The sequence below is a fragment of the Typopeltis vanoorti genome, chromosome 3 (genome assembly GCF_054136105.1).
Source record: "Typopeltis vanoorti isolate ZY-2024b chromosome 3, IOZ_Tvanoo_1.0, whole genome shotgun sequence".
NCBI lineage: Eukaryota > Metazoa > Arthropoda > Arachnida > Uropygi > Thelyphonidae > Typopeltis > Typopeltis vanoorti.
This window is the reverse complement of record NC_143551.1, coordinates 4054006-4072934: the sequence shown is the minus strand read 5'-3', so window position 1 is coordinate 4072934 and position 18929 is coordinate 4054006. Positions and strand designations below refer to the sequence as shown.

General features: G+C 36.4%; 1 protein-coding gene across 3 annotated transcripts in view; it reads left to right on the top strand.

Annotated features, from left to right (window-relative positions):
- Positions 1-18929, top strand: part of LOC150107872 (serine/threonine-protein kinase LMTK1-like) — a 304207-nt gene that overhangs the window by 103884 nt on the left and 181394 nt on the right. For all 3 annotated transcript variants that reach the window (XM_090390529.1, XM_090390528.1, XM_090390527.1), the window contains exon 5: positions 14883-15084. In XM_090390529.1, coding sequence (XP_090246655.1) covers positions 14883-15084 — 202 coding nt within the window. The remainder of the gene's footprint in view (positions 1-14882; positions 15085-18929) is intronic.

Below are 18929 nucleotides of genomic sequence, written 5' to 3'. Positions count from 1 at the left end.
GAGTACATATCAATACTTTAAGTAGAAAGCCATTAAAGGCTTGAAATGTGGAAAGGCAGCAGTAGATGATACTCGACCAGAAATGCTGAAGTATGGTGGTATAAAAGTCTTACAGTGGCTGCACTGCATAGTTCAGAAGTCATGGACAGAGGGAAGAATTCCTGATGATTGGAGTCGAGCTCTCATAGTACCCATATATAAAAACGAAATAAAACTGAATGTGAGAATTACAGAGGTATTTCCCTACTGAGTGTTCCTAGTAAGATTTATGCAAGTATACTTGAGAAACGGATGAGAAGAATTGTGGAAGGAAAACTTGGTGAAGAACAAGCTGGATTCCGGCCAAATACAGGGTGTCAGGATCAAATCTTGTCAGGAAAAAGTCAGATCATTACTATCATAATATTGTGTACACTCCCAGAGGGGTTTACAGGTCGAGCTCTCATAATTCCCATCTGTTTAAAAAAAAGAGAGAGAGAAAAAAATTGAGTGTGAGAATTAGTTAAATTTCTCCATTACATGGTAAGATTTATGCATCACTTGATAAGAGGCTGAAAAAAATTATGGAAGAGAAACTTGAAGATAAAAAAGCTAGGTTTAGACCAGATATTGGTGGTCAAGATTTTTCACTTTACAACAACTAGTTCAGAAATCAGATAGTTGAGAAATGAAGAACAAAATGGTGAAGATTGTAAGTCTCCTACTACTCTGTGATAGATGCGAACTGAAGAGGAGGACGTTGGTAGCCAATGAGTCTATACATAGATTGTGCAGAAGGATATCTCACCATTGTAGGATTTGTTGATCAGCGGTCTATGTTTGATGGAAAGAAAAATTTATGCAATGCTGATGGACTGCATCTAAATGGTTCTGGCTGGAGGTTTGTTCCCTGAGCATGCTGAAGCAGAAATACAGGAAAACTTAAGCAACTGAAGCTAAAAATTAGGATGGAAGCAAGTGAGTTTGTGTGAAGGCACCCATGAGGTGAGTGAGTGTGAGAATGACCAAGTGTGGAATCCTTAGGGATCCCATACGTCCCAATATGTTTAGTTCGGGACGCTAAATGTTCCGGATTTTTTACAATATAAAACTGTTAATATTTCTAATAAGAATAAGTACAAGTCGTAATTTTTTGGGTGCTTTTAAAAATGTATGTTTACAAAACAAAAAGCAGAGACATATTTATTTTGCAGTTCGGTGAATTACCAGAATGTTAGAATTTTGGGAAAACTATTTAGTTTTCATTCATTTCATTCAGCCGGAGAAAAGAATGTCAGAATGAGGGAGTCGCTCAACTGTATGTTTAACTAATCGCAACCACGGCATCTATTTCGTTTGTCTGGTTGGCTGTAATTTTTTTAGCAATCTTTTGTCTCAAGTTTAGTTCGCATGGCATATGATATCCGACGGCCCAAAATGTTTCTCATTGGTTGACATGTTTTTGAATATTAACGCGCCACGATAGTTCATTTTCTTTCAACCAATGAGAAACATTTCAGACCGTCGGATATTGTACGCTATGCGAACTAAGCTTCATGCATCAGGCTAAATTGTTTTTATATCGCTACAGGGTATGTGATATAACTTAGTTTTGACCTGTTCATTTCGTATTCTTGCATTCTCGTATTAATTGTGAATATTGTATTTTTTAAATTAATAACGTTATACCATTTGTTACAAAATGGCCAAAAGAAAGTGTAATTTCAATGAAAAATTGAAGGATCTTTTTTCTTTCATTTTCATAACAAAAAGCAGTGATTGTGATGGTAGCTCAAGAGTGAAATGTAGCGTGTGCCATGCAGAATTTAACATTGGCCACGGAGGTAAGGCAGATATAACTGACCATATCAATACAAAAAAGCATAAGTCTGCTGTGTTAAGTGTTACTTGTTTAAGTATTGTCATCTGTGTTTAAGTGTTGTTATTAGAATTCTATAAACATTTATGTTATCTACATTAATAAATCAAATTCAAATTGAAATAAACACTTAATTTTTTTATTTTAAAATACATAATGTTAACGAATAAAATTTATTTCTCTTAACCCTTAATTCTACAAAATATATTGTGTTCCGGTTTTTTGTTTTCAAAAAATGGGATTCCTAGGAATCCTGGTATCTCACACAAAATTATTGTATAGTGTAGTCATTTTAGGAAGTAAAGGAGTATTGAGGCCTAGGGATGCTGCAGTTTCTATATACTAATGCCAGAAGTATCAGGAACAAAAGGAATAAGTTTTTGGCATTGGTTAGCACAACCCTCGCCAAATGTTCTAGGCATTAGTGAGATTTGGCAAGCAGCAGATGATGTAGTCATTACAGGGATCGAATGTGAAAGGTTTAGTATTTTCAGGAAGATAAGGATAGGATGGGGAGAGAAGTACTGCTGTCGATAGCAGATGAATTGCAGTTAAAAATAATAGAAGACAGGTGGGAGAGTGGCTGTTTATTTGAAGCAGTCTGGTGTGAGATTAAGGCTAGTAAGACAAAATATACAGTTGGTTGTTGCTATAGGCCAGGGAGTTCCACAGAGGATCAGGGAGACATGCATCACCAAATTAGTACAAGGAGTACAGGTCAAGCGGTTATTATGCAGGACTTCAGTTATGGAGATATAGACTGGAAGGAAGAAAGATCACATGGCAGGAAGGAAATTCACATGTATACCACAGTAATTAACTTTTTCATAATATGTAAATATTTTGTCTTAAATATCATAAGACATCATCAGTACAGTTATAAACAACAATACAAATTACATTAAAAAAAAATAGGTCAGTGTGCATGCTTACATTGGAATCCTTCTATGTATATAGTAGCATGTTTACAGATTAAATACCATTGGGCTGTAATTAAATTAAATTAAATTAAAACTGATAAATTTATTTTATACAGTTGAGGATAACAATTTCCCAAACTTTTAGGATTGTGACACAGTCGTTATGGTCAAGATTGGGCCTGTGCTGTAAGGCTTCAGCACTTCCTTTATACAAATGCTCATGTTTATATGTGGATCGATGTAGTAACTTGGTGTGCTGCCATTAGATCCTGTGGTTGGCATTTTCAACTTCATGTTGTGTGAGATCAGATTTGTGTGGTTTGATAAGATGGATGTGATCTTGATGTTCAGAGATGTTTATTTATAGATCTTCCTGTTTGTCCATGGTAAGACAAGTTACTGGAACATGGCACTTCATATATCAGGTGCCATCAGTGATGAGAGTTTGTCTTTTGGAGAAGGTAACAAATTGTGAATTTGGTTTATAGGTAGCAATGAGTTTGTATTTCTTGACAAATGTTAAGAGACAGCTTTGATATATGCTATAGGAGTCCTGTGAGCTTCTTGTCTAGGTTGATATTTTGGAGATTAGCTTATAATTTTTTGAGTTGTTATTGGATTAAATCCATTTAGTGAGGCTGTATCTTTAATAGTTTCCAATTCTTTGTTTTAAAGATTCTTCAAAGGAACAAAATTTGTGTGCTCTGGATACAAAAGATTTTATAATGCTGTATTTTTGAGGTGGATGGTGAGCCGATGATGTATTGTGGATGTAATGACCTGAAAAAGTTGGTTTTCGATAGACCAAAGTGGAAATGGAACCATCTTGATTATGTTAGATGTGTACATCGAGGAAGGAAATACCTTGTAATGATTCATTTTCTAGTGTGAATTTGATGCGAGGATGCAGATTGTTGTTGTTTAGAAATGATTCAAGTTCTTGTTCCGTGTGACTCCAGACTGCAAGGATGTCATCAAAATATTATAGCCATATTTAATTAAGGTTTTCCATATCTCTGGGAGTATAAAACCTTGATTTCTGTTAAGGTTAACAGTAGAACGAGCGACTGTGGCTGCTGCTTTGAAAATTCTTGAATGGTAGTTTTCCTCTATGTAAGGGGAACAGCTTTTGTTCCACTCGATGACATGGTTAGTTGTAGAGAATGAGACGATAGGCCAGAAATGTCCTGTCTGTTGTTTTTTATGTAGCCAATATGCTCCTTTTGCCTGATTTCGAGGCTGGCTTCTTGAAGTCTGTCCGATGTAACTTGAGCCACATGAGCATGGAATATTATAAACACCAGCATATTTATAGAAAGGATGGTTATCTTTTGGAGTTAGTAGTTTACGAATTTGGAGATCTTAGTAGTTTACGAATAGTTTCTATTGGTTGGAATGTTACTCTTATTTTGTGTGGTTTGAGGAGGCTGGCGAGTTTGTTGGAGATGCCACTTACGTACGGAATTGCAATAGTTTTTATATATTGAATATCTTCTTGTTCTCTTTGTGGTGGTTCAGAGAAAACGATTTTATTGACTAGTCTTCGTGGATAGCTGTTCAAGTACAGATTGTTGGAAATTAATGTTAACTCATCTTGAATGCTAATGGCTCTTTTCTTTAACATGTGTACAATGCTGAGTTTATGTGAGATATGGTGAGAGGAGCTGAAATGTAGGTAGCATCCTGTAAAAGAGGGCAAAAGGAGCATATTGGCTACTTAAAAAAACAACAGACAGGACATTTCTGGCCTATGGTTTCATTCTCTACAACTAACCATGTCATCGAGTGGAACCAAAGCTGTTCCCCTTACATAGAAGAAAAACTACCATTCAAGAATTTTCAAAGACGCAGCCACAGTCGCTCATTCTACTGTTAACCTTAACAGAAATCAAGGTTTTATACTCCCAGAGATATGCAAAACCCTAATTAGATCTCTAAAAAATTATAGCCATATTGTTGGTTTTGGGTTAAGAGCGAAAATTCTTTCTTCTAAGTGTTCAAGAAAAAAGTTGGCTAGATTAGGTGATAAGGGGGTGAGCCCATTGCTGTTCCTTCTTCTTGTTTATATATTTTATTTTTCCATGTGTAGTAGCCTAATGTGATTGTAAATTCGAATAATTCCACAGTATTGGATGGAAATTTTTGGATTAACAATTCTATTGTCTCTTTGTGAGGGATATTAATGAAGAGAGAGACAATGACAAAGTTTATTAACATGTCTGTATCTGACAATTTAATATCTTTTATTTTTTTATGTGAAATTCTGTAGAATTTTCCAATGTAAGCATGCACACTAATGCGTTTTTTTTTAATGTATTTCCTATTGTTGTTTATAACTGTACTGATGATGTCTTATGGTGCTTAAGATGAAATATTTACATATTATTAAAAATTTATTACTGTGGCATGCGTGTGAATTTATAGTTACGAATACTCCACAGGTTTCTCGTATAAGAAAGTCTTACACCTACACGGGGAACGGACAGCACAGAAGAGCAACTCACTAGGAAAGCTTCAATTGAAACAGGGTAAGCTGCGTGCCAAAATCTCACTTTTAAAGAAATGCAGACACGATAAACTTATTCCCACTTTTGCTAAACTAAAGGATGTTATCAAATTGCCAAGTGCTCATAAAATTTATCAAAAAACTATGCATCCTTGTTGCTTAATCAGTTATGAGTTTAAAAAAATAACTGGTGTTAAATATCATAAAAATAACAGAATTGGAAGCTGATCTGTCAAATACATTAAATCAAGACTTGTTACACATGGTTATTTATATGTCAAAAAATGCGGGCATCATAGCATTTGAAGTAAATTTTAAGCCGGGGAAGGTTGGTCGATTGGTAGAGCCTCTGCTACTAATGGCTCAGTTAAGTAAGTTTGAGCGCGGTTAGTAGTTGGAAGGGGACCAATTGTTCGATGCTGTCGGCACACTCTCCCTCGATGAGTCTTTGGACTCCCTGGAGGTGTCAAAATAATAATAATAATAATAATAAAAGTAAGCGACATAAATCTCGATAAAAAAAATTCCTGACATTACTAGAATGATCTAAGAAAAATGCAAGCAAATTACCTGCTGAGAAATGGGTTGTTAACCTATCTGGCCATCCTCTAACTGAAGATGAATTGAATATATTAGGATGATGTCCTAAGTTTGCCATTTCATCCAAATGTATTCCTTATCTAGATTTCATACATAACATTGAAAGGAACACCGGTCATCTGTTTAGTCGTGAAGCCAATAGACTATGGTTTGAAATAGCCAAAGTGATCTATGATGCCAAAAACCATCAGAATTGAATATCTCACCTTCAGAATTAAAAGCACTGAACTCCTTGAAATGTAATAGCAACATAGTTATCACAGAAGCTGACAAGGGGAATACTACTGTAGTTTTAGATGCTAATTCATACTATCGGAAAATGAATTAATTGCATTGAGATCACAATACACACTCCCAGCTTAATTATGATCCTATCAAAAGGCAGTTCAAAAAAACTCAAGAAATTAATGGATAAAACAACATCCATAAATCAGGAAATCGTCAAAAGACTTAAAACATCCATGCAAGACCTCCTAGAATATACAGTTCACCTAAATTACATAAAAACTACTGCTTAGTCCACCTACACCTATTGTGGATTCTGTAAGCAGTCCCACATATAAAAGATCAAAATTTCTATCTAACCTTCTTCATCCCCTTATAGACCACACAGCTTCATCGCTAAAAAAATTCCACAGAATTTCACACAAATATGAGACATTAAACTTTCTGATACCGACATGTTAATAAGCTTCAACATTGTCTCTCTCTTCACTAATATCCCTTGCAAAGAGACAATAAAATTGTTAACCCAAAACTTTCCAGCCAATATTGTGGAAAGAATTCTATTAAGGAGAATAAAAAGAAGCAAGGGAAACTGGATCGGACATATTCTGAGAGGGAATGGAATCATCAGAGATGCCATTGAAGGAAAAATAGATGGAAAAAGACCCAGAGGAAGAGTAAGGAAAACAATGCTAGATGACATGCTGAATGGAGACAAGTACACAACCTTGAAAGAGAAGGCTCAGAACAGAAGAGAGTGGAAGGAAAGTTTCTGCTACTGAAAGAAGAACCTGCTCAGTTGCAGAATACTAAAGAAGAAGAAAAAGAATTCAAATTTGCAATCACATCAGGTTACTTCACATGGAAAAATAAAATATATAAACAAGAGGAAGGAACAGCAGTGGGCTCACCCTTATCACCTAACTTAGCCAACTTTTTTCTTGAACACTTAGAAGAAAGAATTTTCGCTCTTGACCCAAAACCAACAATATGGCAATGATATGTTGATGACATCTTTGCAGTCTTTTGAGTCACACGGAACAAGAACTTTACTCATTTCTGAATAACATCAACAATCTGCATCCTTGCATCAAATTCACACTAGAAAAGGAATCATCACAAGGTGTTTCCTTCGTCAATGTACACATCCAACGTAATCAAGATGGTTCTATTTCGCTTCAGTCTATCGAAAACAAACTTTTTCAGGTCATTATATCCACAATACATCATCGGCTCACCATCCGTCCCAGCATCATAAAATCTTTTGTATTCAGAGCACACAAATTTTTTTCCTCTGAAGAATCTTTAAAACAAGAATTGGAAATTATTAAAGATACAGCCTCACTAAATGGATTTAATCCAGTAACAACTCAAAAAATTATTAGCTAACCTTCAAAACATCAACCTAGACAAGAAGCCCACAGGACTCCTATACCATATATCAAAGCTGTCTCTGAACGTTTGTCAAAAATTTTGAAGAAATACAAACTTCTTGCTACCTATAAATCAAATTCACAGTTTGTTACCTTTTCCAAAAGACAAACTCTCATCACTGATGCCACCTGGTATGTGAAGTGTCATATTCTTGTAACTTATCTTACTATGGACAAACAGGAAGATCACATTCATCTTATCAAACCACACAAATCTGATCTCACACAACATGGAGTTCAAAATGCCGACCACAGGATCCACTGGCAACACACTAAGCTACTACGTCAATCCATATATAAACATGAGCACTTGTATTAAGAAAGTGCTGATGCCTTATGGCACAGGCCCAATCTAAACTATAACGACTGTCTAACAAGTTCCCAAAAGTTTGGGAAATTGTTATCCTCAACTGTATAAAATAAATTTATCAGTTTTAATTTAATTACAGCCCAATAGTATTTAATCCTTAAAGGCTCTACTGTATACATAGTGATTCCAATGTAAGCACGCTCACTAATGTGTTGTTTTTTTTTTAATGTAATTCCTGTTGTTTATAACTGTATTGATGATGTCTTATGATATTTAAGATGAAATATTTACATGTTGTTAAAAAGTTGATTACTGTGACATACATGTGAATTTTTAGTTAGGAAGGAAATAGAATTTATACACCTACTAAGAAATGATTACTTAAGGCAGCATGTGATGGAGGGGACAGAGTATTGAACCTCTTTAGATCAGAAAGTCTATCCACAACCAAGGTGACCACATTGCCTCCCAATGGTGAAAGGGACCATGCGGTCTTGACTTGGGAGATTGTAAAACATGAGGAATATTCTGTCAAGAAGGGGTATATGTGGAACTACAAGACAGGTGATTATGATGAGCTTAGGAAGAAACTTAAATCTGCCATGGCATAAAACACTGCAGGGTAAGTATTTTAGTAGTGTTTTATTATTTTAGTATTTTAGGATATAGTTAAGGGTCGTCTAGTGGAAGCAGTATTAAATTGTATACCTAGGGTAAGGAGGGTTAATCAGATTAGAGTTAGATGGATGAATAACATCATTAAGCATGAGCTGCAGAAGAAGAGAATGCCGTAGAAGTATATAAAGAGAAATGTGACCAGCAAACTCATGAACAGTACAAGTCTCTGAATACAAAAGATTTCATGAACCGTACAAACTCATGCAAGTAAGGTGACCAGCATGGCAAGGAAGACAAAATGACATTATGAGAAGAATTCTGCCAAGCAGGCTGAAGGAAATGCCAAAGAATTCTTTCGTTATGTGGCAAGTAAGACAAAGAATGACTATGGAAGATTAACCTTAATGAGTGATCATGGTCACAAGGAGACAGAAGCAATAAAACAGTTCAATTACTGAGTGACCACACTTTGCAATTGTATATCATCCTAGTGAGGTTACCTTTAACCTATGTGACAGACACTAATGTGGGAACAAAGATAGATGAATTGGAGGTTCTTAGGATATTGCAGAATCTCAATGTAAATGCAGCTGTGGGATTAGATGGGATATCAGCTGGAGTTTTGGGAGAATGTGCAGGGGAACTGGCAATGCCTTTGACTATGCTCTTAGTCTACGCTCTGCGTAAGGGAGGTTCTAAGTCTGCATTAGCAAATTATAGAGCAATCAGTATCTCAGGCTTGGTGGTAAAAGTACTAAAAAAATTGGTCAAAAAGAGAATTCAAGAATGGGTAGATAAAAATATGATACTAATTGAGTGTTAACATGGCTTTTGTGAAGGGTCAGTGATGACTTAGTAATTTATTAACTGTTTTATATAAATAGAGTAACAGCTGAGTAGGATAAAGGAAATGGCTACATGATGATTTTGCTGGATTTTGCAAAGGCATTTGACAAAATACCACATAGATCTCTGTTATGCAAATTAGAACAAACGGGGATGGATATGACACTGGTTAAGTGGATAAGGAGATATGAAAGCATGCAACAACTATAGAACTATTAGTTTAGTATCTCATGCAATTAAAATTTTATTGAAGATCATGCTAAATAGGATTGAGGCTAAAGTTGAGGCAGAGATGCCTGAGGAACAAGCAGGTTTTAGGGAAGGCAAGGGCACCAGAGATCAGATCCTTTGCCTTAGACAAATCATAGAAAAATATAAAGAATTTAGACTTCCTCTGGTAATGTGTTTCTTAGACTACTCTAAAGCTTTTGAATGTGTTCAGCATGTGAAACTGTGGAAAGTAATGAAAAGAATGGGTTTTCCTCAACACACTATCTGGTTGATAGCCAACTTGTATAGGGAGCAAGAAGCCACAGTAAGAACAGGTGTTGGATTGACTGATTGGCTTCAGGTTGGAAAAGGAGTAAGGTAAGGATGTTTACTTTCTCTTCACTTGTTTAGTATATATACAGAGGACATCATGCATGAAGCATTGAATAAGATCAAGACAGGAATTAGGATAGGGGGTAGATTGATCAGTAATCTGAGGTATGCTGATGATATAGTACTCCTTTTGTAATGTCATGGAAGAACTAGGACAAATTCTTGGCATATTTAACAAGATCACTAATAACAGAGGACTTCAACTAAATCCTAGCAAGACAAAGATCATGGTTCTCAAAGGAAATACAAACATGGAAGCTCTTGAGAAACAAGTTTACCTTAATGGAAAAAGAATTGAGGAAGTCAGCAAGTTTGAGTACCTGAGATTAATTATTATTAATGTGAAGAATTGCTGTTCAGAAGACATCAGAAGAAGGTTAGGAATGGCTAAAACAACAGTCAAGAGACTTGTCTAAAATCTAGAAGGAGGGATCTATCTCCATGGGAACAAAGTTGAGGATTTTGGATGCAGTTGTTTTTCCAACAGCGACTTATGGATGTGAGACTTGGAACCTAAAGAAGTCATATAAGGAAAGGATCTCTGCTTTTGAGATATGGTGCTGCAGAAGGCTGTTGAGAATATCATATACTGAAGGTGTACAAATGAATGGATGTTAGAAAAGATCAGTAGAACTTTAAGGCTCCTTAAGGATATTGACAAAGGAAAGTTAAAATATTTTGGACACATTGAAAGGATGGAAGGAGAATTTCTCAGAACAGTAATAGAAGGTAAAGTTCCTGGAAAAAGAGGAAGGGGTAGACCATCAATGAGGTGGATGGATGGTGTGTGTGAAGCAACTAATCTTCAGAGAGTTGAAGTCTCCAGAAAAGCAAACAACAGGACTACATGGCGAGGCCTGGTGTGGCACATCACTGAGCATCAGAGTGACCATACAGCATCTGTGGGTATCCAGTGAACATATAGATAAGTGGATAAGAGGGTTGTTGCTGGACAGATATCAAAAAGTGGTATATGGAAGAGCAGAATCTAGGCCAAAAAACAAGTGGTTAGTCTGTTGTTTCAAAGACACTTGCGACATAAGGCTGAATGATATAATCACGTAATCACAAGGTTTGTACTTCAAAATATTCCGTTTCATACTTAGTGATTTAACATCACGCGGCGTGTTATAATTTTAACAATCTATTGTTAGTATTCTAGCTTGTATTTTTAAACTGTTCTTGTATTACCACTGATGATGGTCTGCTATTTCCATACCGAAATATTTGGTTAAATAAATATCTTTCTTGTGATTACGTGATTATATCATTCAGGTGGTTAGTGGTGTACCACAAGGTTCATTGCCAGGGCCATTGTGTTTATTTTGTACATAAATGATATAGGAAATATTCAGTTGTGTAATGCAAAATTAAGTAGAGTAATAATTAATCAAGGTGATGTGGAGAGCTTGCGTAACAATTTAAATAGGCTGTCTCTATGGGCAAAAGATAATGGGTGTCAGTTTAACATGGAGAAATGTAAAGTTATGCATTTTGGGATAAATATATTACAAGCTGTATATTATATTGATGGCACTGTACTCAAGGAAACAGATGCAACTAGAGATTTAGGGGTGGTGGTAGAGATAGAGTTAAAGTTGCTAAGGTAGCTCATAAGATTACTTGATATTGAAGAACACATTAGCAAATAGAGATATGGAAGTTGTTATTCCTCTTTAAGGCCGTGATACACCTACATCGATTACTGTGCTCGTCTGGCCCCCTGGGTTTCTTGGTGATGAAGCTGTGGAGAGGATTCAGAGGTGAGTGGCCTGTGGAATGTTCCCTTTTATCCTAGGATAGATTGAGGGTGTGTAGATTGCAGATGTTGGTTGATAAAAGAAAAAGAGGGGATATGATAAAGACATTTAAATTGCTTAAAAGGTTTTATAGGATAGATGCAGCAGGGGAAATGTTTCAGCACTTGCCTAGAGGAACCAGAACGAGGGGTCATCCCTGGAAGTTGAATAAAGGTGTAGTTAGTAGGAGTGTGAGGACTTGATTTTTTGCTTTGAGAGTTGTGGAATGGGTTGCCAGAGTCAGTTGTGAGTCTCTTAATGGGTTCAGTGAGAATTATGATAGATTAGGTCTCCAGCGATGAGTCTTTGGACTCCATGGAGGTGCCCATATAATAATAATGGGAGTATAACAACGATCTATACCTCAGTTTGTAGATATGGAAAAGGTATACAAATATGTTCCCAGGGAAGAACTTTTCAAAATGCTACATTTATATGGAATAAATGGGACATTATACAGATGAACATCATCTATATTTAAGTTATAATTTAGCATTCAGAATTGAAGGAAATACAATGAAGATGGTTTGATGAAAAATCAGGTGCATGCCAAGGATGACTCTACACTCTTATTCATCACCTATATGGATCACTTCATGAAAGAAAGTGGCAATTAAACCTTGTATTATTAAACTCATCTGGGTCAAGTTTTCAGGATTCTATGACTGAAAACTGAATAACAGCCATAACAAATTTGATATGAAAGTAAGCAATAAAAAGACCAATACTATGAAAATAAGCATGAACAAAAAAAACTTCAGTTGCTTTCTCAATGGAGAACAGCAAATTAAATATGGAAATAGACACCAGAATAAGCAAAACTTATTCTGAACGTTGGGGTGCTATTTGTATATATTTATGTAGATTAAGAGAGGAAGCCAAAACACCTTTCTTTTAGTGTTGCATAGTGATCAGCATTCATTTTAGAAATTATGGACTTTACAACCATGTTATAAATAACTATTTTAATTTCCTGACGTTTCGACATTCATATTAAGGTCATCATCTGGAGTATATACAAATATACAAGGACAAGCTTAGAGTCATTTCGCACAGTATACTAACTGTTGATCAAATCATACTGTATGAAATGTAACTCAGCTTGTCCTTGTATGTTTGTATATACTCCAGATGATGACCTTAATATGAAAGTCAAAATGTTGGGAAATTAAAATAGTTATTTATAACGCTTTGCCTTAGCAATTTAATCTCATAATTTGGTGTAGGTGGCGTTGGTGTAGATGATGCGGTTTGTTGTAGTTGGTGAATTGAGTGGTGGAGACAGAGTTGTAGAATAGGTGCCCTCCCTCGATGAGTCTTTGGACTTCCTGGAGGCGTCATGTAATAATAATAATTTTAGCGGCATGGCTGGCCGAGTGGTTAACATATCCAGCCAAAAGGCTGAGGGTTCGAATCCCGCCATGGGCATGGATGTTTGTGATTGTCTGTGGAAAAACTAATGATGGTGGTCAGCGGTAGATGATGCTGGTGTAGTTGCGGTTAGTTGTAGTTGGTGGATTGCGTGGTAGAGAGAGCTGTAGAGCAGGTGCCCTCCCTCGATGAGTCTATGGACTCCCTGGAGGTGTCTAATAATAATAACACGGTTGTTAAGTCCATAATTTCTAAAATGAATGGAAGCCAAAACACATTTACTATATAGTCAGTGTTCAAACCAGTTTTAAGTTATGGATCTGAGAGTTGGGTTAGAAATAAAGCACTTGATCAAGGGTTAGAAATAAAGCACTTGATCAAGGGTTAGAAACCACAGATATGAGAGTCCTAAGAAAAATTGGAGAACAAACATATGATTGGCACAAACAAGCATGTTTTTTCTCTATTAAACTCAAAAAAATTGACTGTAGAACCCACATTATTTCACACAGTAACACATCTGGTTAGGGTTAGGTACATAGAGATTGCAGCACTTTTTTGCCAGTCTCTTCATCGTTTGTCACCTATAGTTAGTGACAGTCATGGACCAGCTATCTCTGAATGGCTATTGCTGGAGATTGAGCTGCCCACTCAGTCTCCAAAAGCTACATAGAGTTAAAAGTCATCACCTACTTCCTATACAAGAATAAAAGGGGTAAGTTGATTATTTGATTTGTATTTTTTGATGTATTTTTTATATAGTCTGGAAACCTTGCTTTTAGAGATCAAACTTTTGAGCAGTTTCAAGCCACTTTAGGCATCCAGTAAGTGTGTGATGAAATTCATCTTCCACATGAAGACAAACAATTATGTCTATCTTCAAGTGAAAGACAGATATGATTGTCTATGTCCACAGCATAATCCAAATCCATAGCCTAATGGTTGGAGAGCAGATACGCTAACCACGCAGATAGGCTAGCTCTCCACATCCCAGCTTTACTCAGAACAGTGATATCAGTGATCTCTAGGTCTATAATTAACTGCTTTATTTTTAACCCAACCCTAAGATCCATAAGTTAAAATTGTCTCTATATTGCAAGTTTAATGTTTTGTATTCCATATAAATTTATTCACTCCTAAACTATACCAGATTTCCTTATTCTGTTGTTGTATTTTTTCCACGCTTAATTTTTTTATTTTATTTAATTTATTTTTTAATATATCTTTACTAAGAATTGTGTTCTGTATTGAATAGCTAGGTGGAAAGATGTAATATTTCTGCTGTTTTTCAAAATTTTATTTCTGATTTTCATTCTGGAATTGTTACAAGCATAATTCAGTTTAGGTAAACATTTCTGTTGACTTGTATTGGAATTATTTAGGAATATAACGTTGTATGCATTAATTAGAGCTGAATTAAATATTTGCAATTTGGAGCAGTAGCATAATTTTAACCCATGTCTCACACCTGATTTTACACCAAGCCATTTCCTGTACCTCTTATTTCTAACTGCTAACTACATTTCCTGATTTAACTGATTTCCTTTGGTTATGTAGCTGAAGGTCACCTTTAAACGATATTGCTGTCACATAAAGAGAGAGAGAGCATGAGGACTTCTGGAGATAAAAGTTACTTTTACTGGCCTTAGCAAGAGACTAGAAGGCATGACTTTCCATCATGCCTTTCAGTCTTTCTGAAAGTTTGATTTAGGTTATAATTGAAACTAATAGGAGAAATAAAATTCATTAACTCACAAATAATGTTAATACTTTTATATCAATTTGTATTGCAGATGTTCCTGGAGGTAACTTTCCTCGTAGTCAGCTTCAGTATCTTCAAGAAGTAGGTTCAGGCTGGTTTGGACAAGCAGTGGATGGGGAAGCTAGAGGAATTTTAGCTTGCGAAAGCAAAACCAGCGTGGTAGTTAAAATTTTGCGAGTGGACGCATCTCCCATTGAACGTAGTTACTTTTTAAATGAGGTCCGTCTTTTCAGGTAATACATTTTTCTTCTAATTACAGAAAGATATTAAAAATTTCAGCACAGTATTTCTAAAGAGTCCTGGTATTTTAAATGTGCATGTCAAAAAAATTATATTGGAGTTGCTTATGGATCAAAGCTACATAACTAGGAGGAGACCTCCAATTAACTTTTAAGGAATGTGGAAAACTAACGAGGTCTACATATCTGTACTATAAGGATGATTTAGGAAAGATGCTGTTCAGTATCTGTTATTCAAATCATTCCATGATTAGCAAGTGTAAGAGAAAGAGGACTACCCATGGATGTACTCTCACTTTGTTAGTAAAACTTATTCTGGCATGTGCAGTAGCCAGAGGGAATGACAATCCAAATAAGTAGATAGTATCTACCACCTTGAGGAAGATCTAAGGTGATGTTTGTGAATAAAGACAATATCTATGCTGAAAAGGAGATTACCTGGCAATGATGAAACTGATATCTTTGCTTTGAAATGAAAATTTTCTTGATAAATGAAGACTGCTTTCCCATGAATGCCTCAAGTAATTTAGAAAGGTGTTTAGCAATTTACCTTGTAGCAAGGAGAGCCAATGCAGTCCACTACAGAGCACACAACAACTTGTGCACTGATACCAGAAGTATCAGGAATACGAGGAATGAATATAATCACAGGCAACTCCGATGCTAAGGATTGTATTCTCATAAGCCCTGCGGTCAGATTCTCAAAACTTTCTTTTTACATATATTCTCTTTGAATAAGGTTGGATCTTTAATATCCCCTATTTCTATGAGGAAGGAACTTTGCCTTCATTGGTGCAATATCGTTAAAAGTTAGAGGCATCAGTGAGACTTTAACAACAGTGATGTACTTACAGTGATAGAATGTGATGAGGTATAGTATTTGCATAAAGGATAAAGAGAATAGGAGGGGATACTGGTGATGATAGCAGATAAATTGCAGCCAGAAAGAGTGAAGTCATCAGAAAGAGATGTGAAAAGCAGTTAATTTGAGGCAATCAGGTGTAAGAGGCCCATATGACAAAATATATAGTTGACTGTTGTTATAGGCCAGCAACCAACTTAGTTTTAAGCAAGATAAAAATATCATATTAAAAAGAAAAATATGCAAGTAATTTTTAAAAAGAAGTAAAATCGAATCAGTTTTTGAGCTGAAATGTAGACTCAGCTATACAAATATTCAAGAAAAAATCAGTTTGAGAACAATAACTGAACTTGGGAGTTTAATATGAGGAATTTCCTATGATGCAGTGTGTACTAAATGTTACTCATTGCTAAGAGTGATTGACTTATGGTATGAAAGTGGGAAGAGGGTATGTTGAAAACATTTCCAACACATTGTCTCCACTATGTTAATAATGTGAGGTGATTGTGAAAATAAATAACAAAATAAGAGAATGTAGTTGAAGAAGTAAGTAATGGTGTATAAAGTATCATAGTCTGAAAGAAGTACTTGAAGGTAATGTGTGTGATCAGGTGGCAGTGAGAGGAGAAATAGCTCACTTATGCAGAGTCCTTCACAGGAGAAAACATGAGCTCAAGCTACTCGAGAAATGTTTGGTGTGTGGCACAGCAGGAGAGAATGAAAGAAAAGTGAACAGGAAAGGTATGAAAGAGTGAGAAACTTGGAGTGCAAAAGGGATATCGTATAGAGCTATGATAAGAACTGTCATTAATGTATATACTTAATGAGAATGTGATAATAGCATGTTTTCCAGATGCAAAGATCAAGGATATTAGTGAAGTTGTTAGTTTGCAGAGGGAAGTGAAACAATTAGTTATTGACAGGCACAAATGGTTTGCAAGATGAGAAATATGCATTAAGAGAAGATATGATAGAGTTGCTGGAAGAATCTGCAGCGATAATATGATAGGACTGAATTGAGAAAAGCAGTGATTACTAATGAGTCAATGAAAAGGTTGTGCAGAAGGAATGGTATATGTTTGATGGCCTCTAATTAAATGGTTTTAGTTAATTTCTCCAAACATCTAGTTTGAAGAAAGTGTTGTTCAGTGAGAAGTTGGAAGTGCAAAATCACGAGGTATTAGTGAAAATGTAGTCAAGTGTGGGACCAACCACCCCTGGGGAAAGTGAGTGTGACCTACAAAAATGATAATGCAATGCTGAATGCATTTTCACAGATTTCTAATCTTCATGTTGGAGGCTTAATGGATTTTTTACAACACTCAAAAAGAATTAAAATAGAATTTAATACTTCCTATATTTCGTCCTAGTCACTAGGACATCTATGGGGATTACAAAAACAATTAATGTAACATATACACAAATAACAAACAATACTAAGCCCAACCACGTGGGTGACACTAAAGTCCTATCTAGGTAGAGCGCCCTCTAAGGGCAGTAGTAGGTGGCCTGGAATGTAAGGTGGGAACTCTGGTGATGAGTGTTTCCCAAATCTTCGGAAACTTAATGCAACCGTATTTATTGAGATTTGGTTGGTTTTTGAGAGCTGCTGCTGCTTCTAAGAAAAGTCTCTCTTTCTTGAATTTGCTGTGGTGGAGCATGGTGGTTTTCTTCCATGATACCCTGTGGGTGGTGTCCAAAACATGGTCAGCCAAGCCTGAATGGCCATAGTTATGTTTGAAGATGTAAGACTTGTGTTCCTCTAGCCGGATGGATGCTGATCTGCCTGTCTGTCCAAAGTACGCCAGCTTACAGGAACAGGGTACTTTGTAAACTCCAGGCAGAGAGAGAGGAGGGAGCTGATCTTTCGTAGAACGGATAAGGGTAGCAAGTTTGCGGTGGGGCTTATATGCTGTGTGTAGGTTGTACTGTTTTAGTATCTTGGCTATTTTTTCGGATGTGCCACGGATGTAGGGTATGATGATGGCATTTTTAAAATCCTGTTGACGAGAAGGATGGGGAATGGGGGAGGAGTTGATTATTTTTTTGATACGGTGATCGCTGTAGCCATTGGAGAGGAAAGTGCTGTGTATGTGGTTAAGCTCAGTAGTGAGGGCAGTTCCACTGGAACAAAGATTGTGGGCTCTCTTGGTAAGAGTTTTAATAATGCCATATTGTTGAGAGGGGTGGTGGTGGTGGGAGAGTTTGTGAATGTATCTGCCTGTGTGTGTGTGTGGGTTTTCTGTATACGGTGAAGGTAAGTGTATCATTAGGCAAGCGTGTGACTAAGGTGTCTAGGAAGGGTAAACAATTGTACTTTTCCTTTTCCATAGTGAACTGGATTCTTGGATGTAGACTATTGAGATGACTGAGGAAGGAGTCTAATGTGTCTGGGCCATGAGGCCAAATAGAGAACACATCATCTACATATCTTAGCCAGATAGAAGGTTTGAGTGGGGCTGAGTCTATGGCTCGTTTTTCAAAATCTTCCATATAGAAATTGGCAAGGGGGGGTGAGAGGGGGGAACCCATGGCAGTTCCCTCTATCTGCTTGTAGATTTTTTTGTTCCAAGAGAAATACCCAGAGTTAATGGCAAAGGAAAAGAGATCTAAGATGTCAGAGGGAAAAACGTTTTCTAAGAGAGATAAGGTGTCAATTAAGGGAATATTGGTAAACAAAGAGGAGATATCAAAGCTTACCAATATGTCTGTCTTATTCAAGGTTAAATTTTCTGTGAGGGCTTTAAAGTGGGTCGAGTTTTTTGCCATGGGTTCCCCCCCTCTCACCCCCCCCTGCCAATTTGTATATGGAAGATTTTGAAAAATGAGCCATAGACTCAGCCCCACTCAAACCTTCTATCTGGCTAAGATATGTAGATGATGTGTTCTCTATTTGGCCTCATGGCCCAGACACATTAGACTCCTTCCTCAGTCATCTCAATAGTCTACATCCAAGAATCCAGTTCACTATGGAAAA